Source organism: Silurus meridionalis, chromosome 28 (genome assembly GCF_014805685.1).
Source record: "Silurus meridionalis isolate SWU-2019-XX chromosome 28, ASM1480568v1, whole genome shotgun sequence".
In the NCBI taxonomy this organism is placed as follows: domain Eukaryota; kingdom Metazoa; phylum Chordata; class Actinopteri; order Siluriformes; family Siluridae; genus Silurus; species Silurus meridionalis.
The window spans coordinates 9833242-9842778 of record NC_060911.1 but is presented as its reverse complement, the minus strand read 5'-3'; the positions used below and the strand labels follow the sequence as shown (position 1 = coordinate 9842778).

Sequence of the window (9537 nt, the reverse complement as noted above, 5' to 3'; positions counted from 1 at the left end):
GAATACCCTCCCAGGGTGTCGATCAGATCTTGAATCCTCGGCAAAGGGTGTCTGTCTGGTACGGTCTTCTTATTAAGGAGTCGGTAATCCACACACAAACGCAGTGACCCATCCTTTTTCCGAACACAGACTACTGGTGCCGAGTAGGGGGACTTAGATTTTACAATCCACCCTTTCGCTAGGAGGTCTTGGATGTAATCCTTTACTTCCTTGAACAAGGGTTTGGGTATTGAGGAATAGGCACGTTGTACTGGTATGTCATCTTTGAGGTTGATGGACATTTGGAGACTCGGGATGCAGCCAACATCACTTCCATCTCGGGCAAAGGATGCAGACTCCTCTTGCAACATTTGCTTAACCACTGCTTGCTGGTCATCATTTAGATGGCTGAGATCGACAGGTGGATGCCACGGGGTTGAGTTTTCCTCCACCGCTGCCACCGATGCACCATGAACCTTTCCACTGGTCTTTGTTTCATTTGACATGTCCGATTCCAACACTGTCTCAATGGTGTGGACATACCCTAGGATGCTGTTGCGAGGCAGGGTGATGTCGCATGTAGAGTGGTTGCCGACAGGGACAGACACGTATGAACTCTGGATTTCCAAGAGCCCTTCACCCATATCCAGCTGCTCCAACTGCACATTGTCTACATCTGGCTCAAACAGGGCTATAGTGCCAGACTGATCCATTTTGGGTGGTACTCTGCACTTTACCCATGCTACCTGACCAGCCGGTATCAACACGCTGTCTCTGTTTACTCTCAATCGTCCCCATTGTCCACTGTGCTCAGGCGTTTGTACAAAACTAACCAGATTCTTGGCCTCCTCACTCGATACTGCTATTGCACTGGAAAGCAATGAAACTAAAGTAGGAACTAAACGCTCTGGTTGGCCCTGAATTAGCTCTTCTACAACATTAAAGCCAAGCAGCGGCCTCTCAATTGGGATATGGCTCACCAGAAAAGGGACATTAATTGAGAGGTCGGGGTTGTTGTTTTCTTGTAAGTCAACTGTAATGACAGCCCACCCATCAAAGGGTATTAGATCTCCATTGATGGCATAAACTTCTAACTGCTCTGTCATTCCCATTAGCTCCACTAGAGGCCTTACATCTACAGTGGGTAAGTATTTGTCTTTCCAGATTCGATCGATCATGCTTACTTGAGCCCCGGTATCAAGCAGAGCAGTCACCGCAAGGCCATTGAAGTTACACTGAGCCAGGGCTTTTTTTCCTATCAATTTAACAATAGTTTCCTTCTTAGTTCCAGGTGACGATGGACTGTCAATTTGCTGATACCTTTCTTTCTCACAGAGGGTTTGGTCTTTATAGCAGGAAGACATTGTTTTAGGTTTACATTTTACAGAGTCAGGTTTGATCCCCAAAATGGAGTCCTCAGGGTTTTGGGACATACAAGGCTCGGTCACTGGTCGTCCCCTGGCAGTGGCCGTTTCCTGTTTCCCTGCGGTTTCTGCTTCCGGAGACATCCTCGAGCCCGGTGCCCCTCTTCGCCGCAGAGGAAACAATGAGTGCAGTTCTGTTGACCAGCTTCAACACACCTGGGGCAACCTCTGAGTTTTGCTCCTCGCTGTGGGGGGTGGTCTCTTGTAAAGCATTGACAGGTGTGTTCAGGTTGCGGCCTTAATGTTGACTGGCGCATGGCATCTACCATACTGGTAAGCGCGTCAATGCGAGCAGTAAGTTGTACGATTGGGTCGTTTTTGATTTTCTGAGGTGGCTCTTTTACTCGGTCAGGTTCACTTTCAAGTTGGGCAGAGCTTGCATTGCTTTGTTTGGGACGAGTTATTTGACCCAATCTTCGTGCTCGCTCGTTTTCATCATTCGTGATTTTCATTACATTTCTCACAATTGCCTCATCTGTGATATTGTGGTCAGCCAAAAGCGGTTTGAGCTCACTCCTGACGTCTTTATACTTGTGCCCCAGGCCCTGATACACAGTGTGAAGAAACACATCTTGGATTGTGGCTGGGCTGTATCTCACATCAGTGTTAGACTGTTTGACAGCAAAGAGTATTTTCTGCTTAAGGCCTATTGCCCTGTACAGGAACTGTTGAGGTGTTTCGGTCTCCATCTGTTTTGCACACATTAATTCCTGAAATAACTCTGTGCTGCTTTTGTCCCCTAGGTGTGACTGAAGAAACCTCTTAAGTTCTTCCACTGTCATATCTTCCTTATTCATAATCATTTCTTTGAAGTTACCTGGTTTAATTGCACGTAGTATTCCCCTGACCAGTTCAGCTTCACTGAAATTCTCTTTAACTCCGTCATCAATCTGTCGACACACACTGGCATATGTTATGTCAGATGCATAGTCACCAATTTGCCCTCCTTGTATCTTAAATTCACGACGCTGCAGGTAGGAGAGGTCTCGTAACGAGACTACTTTTTCAGAGATCCCCTGTGAGGTGCATTCAAGAGTCTTATTTATTGGCATGTCACTATTGTGTCTTACAGGTGGGCTTTGAGTGGAGTGCTGTGTATGTGGTGTAAGATACTGAATGAGTTTTCTGCTCAGCTCTTCGAAATCTGCGTGTGTTACTGTAGGGTTGGTATCTAACTCTAACTTTCCCTAAATCAGATGCAGTTTCGAGTGTTTCTCCATGCACAGTGTCTGAAGTGATCATGTGACCTGTGGAGGTGTGTATATGTGAAGTGGATACAGGTAAGACATTAACATTACTCTCAACCTCTCCATGACCCGGCGCTGTAGCACCATACTCTAGTATAACAGCCTCTACAGTCCCTTGTAAAACCAAAAGTTCAGCCATACCTCTGTCCTCTGATTCTAACAGGTGAGTGCTGTACATGAAGGCATTTATGTATTCAAGACAGCCCTCTTGATCCTCAACGTCAAGTTCTGAGAAGTCCTTCCCTGGTATTGGACCGATGCTTTTGGCGACTTGGAACAGTTCAACAGAAGACAGGTTGAGTAAACTTTTCCCGATGTCCCACACCAGGCCCTTGCGTACTCGATCAGCCATGATGACCTCTTTTCCACAGTCCCTCAAGCCACTCGCACAATCACCAGCCCACTCCTCACCGACGTCCTTGCCTATTGGATCACCACCTCACTCAGCAGCCGCACTCGTTTGGTCCTCAGGATCAGGTTTGGTGGATCGACCTCCCTGGGCATCAGGAGTCGATCCCGGACGAGCCCCCAAAAATCTGTTACAGGCCCCGTGCAAAAGGCCGTGTGAGCAGATTAAAAAGTCCCTGTAAAAACAGGAATAAATGAGGAGACAGGAGCAAACGTGTCTGTGTCGCACACAATCCCCAGCAATTGTTTATTCAATGTTTGTTTTTTTCACATTGTAATTCAATAAAACTTTATCATTAAAGTATATTTCTTTGTCGTTGTTAATGCACAAATGTCATTCATGTTATCAGATGAGCATAAAATCATCACACATGACTGAACTGTGAGGCGTAATAACCTGAGAAATATATGTAAACCATACGCCTTTTACATCCTAGTTACTGATATTATAATCAGATCTTTCATCATGTTACATAAGCATTAGTTTTTCCCTTCTATACTGGCAAGAAATTAAAGTGAATTACACTCCCTTGCACTGAAATGTCTGGAGATATGCATTAGTATATGGTCACACACACCAACTCTGATTAACCAAACACATATATACATTTCAAAAACATATTGAACATTATAACCTGGTAACTGGAGCCTGTATGAATCAGATTAAATGCATTTCACAAGCATGTGGCGAGCGTCCACAAAATGGCGGACGATTTACACATTCACTATCTTCAGAAACCAAAACATTAATAACAGTGCATTTATAAACAATACATATATAACACTCACACACACATACAAATTAAATGACTTGTGTGCATTTTGTTTTGTTTGTGACAGTCATACCTGTAAAAACAGGAATAAATGAGGAGACAGGAGCAAACGTGTCTGTGTCGCACACAATCCCCAGCAATTGTGAGAGCACCTGTGCGATACTGCTCCTCCACGCAAATCCTCAGTTTATTTTCAAAATAAGAGTCCTGATCCTTCTCAGCAATAGACAACATTTCAAACGTTGCAGTTTTCAGCTCTCAATTACATTTAACATATTCAATATATATAAAACGAACAACAGGGTATAGAAAACAAACTTTGTTCTTTCAAAATCACAATACCCATAATGTGTACATACTTTAGGGTGTCACAATAGCCCTAGATCTTTGAGTGCAGCTCATGAAAAATGAGGGCAAAAACAAAAGTGTTGTGGTTATAATTTTGTTCAGTGTGTGTATTTATAAAACAGATTACACGAGGAAATTTATAATTTTAAGGAAAATATAAGATCATTTTGCCGAGACGGATTAAAACTATTACATTAAAAATTTGCTTGTTATTTCCTTAAAATCGTACATTTAATCAGTTTAAACATTAGATATGTTTTTTCATGTTCTTTCTGAAAAAATATGGGTCTATAAGATTTGCAAATCATTACATGTTTTTATTTACAATTTTTCAAAGTGTCCCAACATTTTTAAGATTGGGGTTGTATACTTCATGATAATACTACACCTTAAAACTATTTTGAGACTTCTATTTTTCAATTACATTTTAGCTTCCACCGACAAGATTATCCCGGTTGCAAGTTTGATGTCCTGGTATGGTGCTCAGGCTTACTGCCGAAAATACTACACAGATCTTGCCAGCTCAACCACGGCCACACAGAACAGCCAGCTAGAGCAGGTGTTTTTGCTACAGGGAAGTTCCTGGTTTGGATTGTTTAGAGACACTTGGAAATGGGTGGACAATCCCTTGCAGGATGCTACAAACCTTCAATGGTATACTGGGCAGCCCAATAATTTTGCGGGTAATGAGGACTGTGTTGTAATTTTTAATGGGCTGCTTGTGGATCGGCCATGTATGAACCTGAATTTTTTCTTCTGTCACACCAGTAAGTCTTTTGCTTTTGTGGCTGCTGCTACCTGTAAAAGATCATCACATACTGAAAATTTAAGATGAAGGGTTTTTTGTTTTGCTTTAATGATATATGTCACATTGTGCATGTGTTGCAGTTATTCGAGTGCAAGAACAGCAAATATTAAAATTGCATGTAAATTCTGATGAGAGTGTGTTTGATCCATTTGTGCAGGCTGCCATGTTAAAGCTGGTGAGTCACTGTTTTTCTTTTTTTTTTAAACATTATCCCAGTGTGGTTGTGTGGCAGGGTTAGAACCTTGATGTGATATTTATTTTATTTAATTCATTGACATTTTATTTAATTAAATACTTTTTAGATTTTTGCCCAAAAAGCAAAGCTTGTGGCAATAAGCTGGTGTGTGTTACATGTACCTTTGTTACATGTTATTCAATCTTGCCTATGTTTTGTTTTTTCAGATTAAGCAGAAACTGGAGGAATATGGCATGTTAAAGAACACCACAGTGACCTGGAGATTGCAGCCAAATGGAAACATCTTCAACAAACAAACAAATAAAAAAGATGACATTTAAACACAAAATAATGACATTCTTTTTAGCCTAGATTTCAAGGCACAAAATTAAGCTTTAAAAAACTTAATATTATATAACAATTAAATATTTTTTATTTATAAATACTGTTTGCTGCACTAAAACACAATGTTTCACTGTTATTATAGCTGTTTTTTTCATTTTTTGCCAACTAGTGTTTGATAAATTCAGCTCTTTTTCTAAATCTGGTAAATAATTTAGGCTAAGCAGGAAAGATTGGTGTCTTATTAAACTGCATACAATTCTCCAATTTTAAATCCACTGATGAGCCAGGGTTACAACATCTTACAACTGACATTATGAAATCCAAATTTGTTATTTACATCAGCTATTGAATTCGTTAATGAAACCATCAATCAGTGCCGATGATAAGATGCATGGTCCCTCTCCTCTTTAATCCAGAGGATGCCAGGTCCATTGTTTCCAAAATGAAAAAAAGAAATTCTTACATTTAAAATTATTTAAGGTGTTTCTAAACCTATGGGGGGATTTTTATTACAAAATCATGCTTGTTTATGATGGAATGCTGCTTAAGGGCCTGAAGACCAATATTGATTCTTGTCACTTGCACACAGAGATTTTTCCAAATTCTCAGAATCTTTTCATGATATTATGTACTGTGGATAAAAAAACTTATAAGGGATAAATTCATAGATACTAGACTTATAATTTTATTTTATGAACTCTTTATCCATTGGGTTGCAAGTGCTGCTTGGAGCAAGTTGAACATAGTTGCAAAATGTTCTTCCACACGTCCAACACTTTTCCAGCCATTTGCTGCACCGGCCCCAAATTTTGAGATGTATTTTAGCTATCAAAGTAAAAATTAACTTATTTTTCCATTAAAATGTTAGATTTTCTCAGTTTAAGCACTAGAAAAGTTTGATATGTTATATTGTGAAAACAAATATGATTTTGATATGACCCAGATGAGGATGGGTTCCCTCTTGAGTCTGGTTCCTCTCAAAGTTTCTTCCTTATGCCATCTCGGGGAGTTTTTTCTTGCCACAGTCTCCACCTGCTCGCTCATCAGGGACAAACTTACACTTATAAAGAACATATTCATTTTTTATCACCACATTATGTGTGTAAAGCTGCTTTGAAACAATGTTCATTGTTAAAAGTGCTATACAAATAAAAATGAATTGAGTTGAATTGATTTTGTAATATTTGCAAATCATTCTGCAATTTACTTTGACCAATTTCTTTGGAATTGGTGTTCTAATTAACTAAACCTAGTAAATAAGTATTAGAATGTGTTTTTGAAAGAAACTGCTAAGCATATCTATACTGTAAGTAGAATGGATTACATGTGTACATCTCTTGTTCCAGATCTTGACCTATATTTGTAATAGTATTAGTTTTGTGGACTTATGTTTACTATGGTTTTTCTCTAGTGCAAAAGGAAATTATATATTTTATAAAAGTAAGTGTGTCACATAAATGTCATATAATGAATACCTGTAAACAATGATATATGTGGACATTGCGTAGTGTTTTGTATTATTTATTTATTTATTTATTTAATTAATTAATTTATTTATTCATTTAGTCATACACTTTCCTAGGTAGCATTTGTTCCTGCATTGAATTGGCTATAAAATTATATGCACCCTTTACTTTTGATGTCTTAAAGCCTTCAAGGGATTTCTTAAAGTTTTAAATATATTTTAAATTTCCATCAAATTTTGTATATTTTTCTTTGATAGGAATGTACACACCTATATAATATTATAACCTATATACTGTATATTATATATCTATGTGATAGATATATTTTTATATAATCATCATATGATATCTATATGATGGCAGGTGTTTGGAGGGTGATCATGAGTAATGGGGTTTTGGAGAGGGTCTTTCTCAGCAATACCAGAGAAAGGTTATTACAGAGTTAAGGTATGGCACAGTGATAGATACTTGACCCCAATCTGTCCACACAAAAGACCCTAGTAAAGCCACAGGAGATTAGGGGATAAACTGCCAAGTGTCTGCAGCCCACAAACTCCATCTTTGAAAATAAACTGTGGCGTCCGAACATGGTTGCAATACACAACATTTCAGCCTTTCAGAACACAACATTGTTCACCTACTTTTGATCACTACTCTCAATCACACTCAAAAAATCTTTTCCAATTCCCAACAAATACTTATTTTATTTATTTATATAATTATTTTATAAAAAATACTTTCAGTTTGGTGACAAAGTAAATGCTTAGTTTTGTCCCATAAACCTAAACTTTACTTTGTTTATGTTTAATGTTCCTTTTTTTTTTCACCATAATTAATTTACCATGCCATTGCCAAGGTCACTTTGTTAATCACCAGAGTCTGATTTTTGACTTGTTTCTGTGGAGAGCTGAGAACTAAATATTTCTCAGCCTACCAGCTGTGTTCAGAATTAACCTCTTTCTTCATATATTTTTTTGATTCTGTTAAATAGCACGCAAAGATTTACAAAGTATGAATAGCATTCCGAAACATTAGGTGTACCATGGAATACCGTAAAAGTCAACACATAGAAAACAAACAAACAAGTGAAAAAACAACAACAAACAAATAGCCACAGTGACATCACTAAAGAACAGGACATCCAAAAGGACAAAACAAACCCAAGGAGGCTTCCCAGAGACCTTTGGCAATATTAAGGGTTCTATAGGAATATTTAAACTTCAGTTTCATTTTAATTTGTGTAGCGCTTTTAACAATGAACATTGCAGCTTTAAACAGATAATGCAGTGATAAAGAATGAATAAGATAGTTCTTTATGTGTAAGTTTGTCCCTGACGAGCAAGCCGGGGGCAACTGTGGCAAGGAAAAACTCCCTAAGATGGCATAAGGAAGAAACCTTGAGAGGAACCAGACTCAAGAGGGAACCCATCCTCATCTGGGGGGTACCGAATGTCCATTTATTAGAGATAAACAATGTTGAGGTGATCATATGCAAACTGTAGTCCTGTGTATCTAAGTACTGATTTCTCTCTGAATGTAAAAAGTGCCAAGCTATATGTGGCAAAATGTATTACCTGATTAGACCAATTCCAAAAATTTTCACAATTCCACCAAAAAGAGCATCAAACACATTAAAATAGAGAATTTTTAAAAAAGATATGCAGTAATATTAATCATATTGTCAATAATGTTAGCAGTGTTATTATTTCTGTGAATTCCTGTGGATGGACTTCTTACATTAGATCTGTGTAAAATTAGGTTTATATTTAATATATATTTATTCTCACATTATCAACATATCAACATGTTCCTTCTACAGTATGAATTCCTTTAAAGGGAATTAATACGTAAAATCTGTGTAAAAATAGGTTTATATTTAATATATATTTAAACTCACATTATCAACACAAAGACTTACATAAAATGTACTTTTATTATTATTGTTATTTCTGCTTTTGCCATTTTTATTTGTTTTACTTTCACGTGAGCTGCATTTAAGTGATGAAATCTTCTAAAGAAATAAAATGAATTTAATTATAAAACTGTAGACTTTATCCACTCATTTTCCAGATAAATATGCACACTAGATGGTATAAAACAAACTTTATTACAGTAATATTATAAATTGATTCTAAATTGTTTTAAAACATAAAGGCACACTGTTTAGTTAGTTAGTTTTTTTAAATAATGATTGTAAATGGATTTATTTGAACTTAATATGGAAGAAACAGGTTTCTAAATGGACCATATTTGTGTAAACTTTTTAAAACAATTTTTTTGGGATATTGTTTGTAGGAGGCATCTTTTTATTTCATTTTATTAAATGCAGATTTTCATTATATTATGTTGATAATCCTCCTGTTATGAATCTGAATAAATGTAACAGTAGACCTGAGCTTTTGTAGTGGAAACAATTGTGATAGATAAAAATGACCTTTTAAGGTAAATATGCAAACTATAAACAGGGTATTAGCTTTTAATTTTTTCCACCACATTCATTGGTCACGATTCGGAAAAGCATATACCTGTCTACACAGGGTCTAACAGCTGAAAATGCAATTAAA

The 9537-nt window shown here is 37.3% G+C and overlaps 1 protein-coding gene across 1 annotated transcript; it reads left to right on the top strand.

Annotated features, from left to right (window-relative positions):
• The first annotated feature begins 4560 nt into the window (after nt 1-4560).
• Nucleotides 4561-5605, top strand: LOC124381539 (CD209 antigen-like protein D). The gene is made up of 3 exons (XM_046843273.1): nt 4561-4946; nt 5068-5162; nt 5390-5605. Exons 1-3 carry the CDS (start codon nt 4646-4648, stop codon nt 5501-5503), a joined length of 510 nt encoding a protein of 169 aa, XP_046699229.1. The 5' UTR covers nt 4561-4645; the 3' UTR covers nt 5504-5605.
• Nucleotides 5606-9537: the final 3932 nt, after the last annotated feature.

Excerpts from the sequence above, each read along its gene's own strand:
- LOC124381539 (XM_046843273.1), top strand. The coding sequence starts at position 4,646 with ATGTCCTGGTATGGTGCTCAGGCTTACTGCCGAAAATACTACACAGAT. Across the intron at positions 4,947-5,067 it reads TTTTTTCTTCTGTCACACCA|TTATTCGAGTGCAAGAACAG; the intron begins GTAAGTCTTTTG and ends CATGTGTTGCAG. Across the intron at positions 5,163-5,389 it reads AGGCTGCCATGTTAAAGCTG|ATTAAGCAGAAACTGGAGGA; the intron begins GTGAGTCACTGT and ends TTGTTTTTTCAG.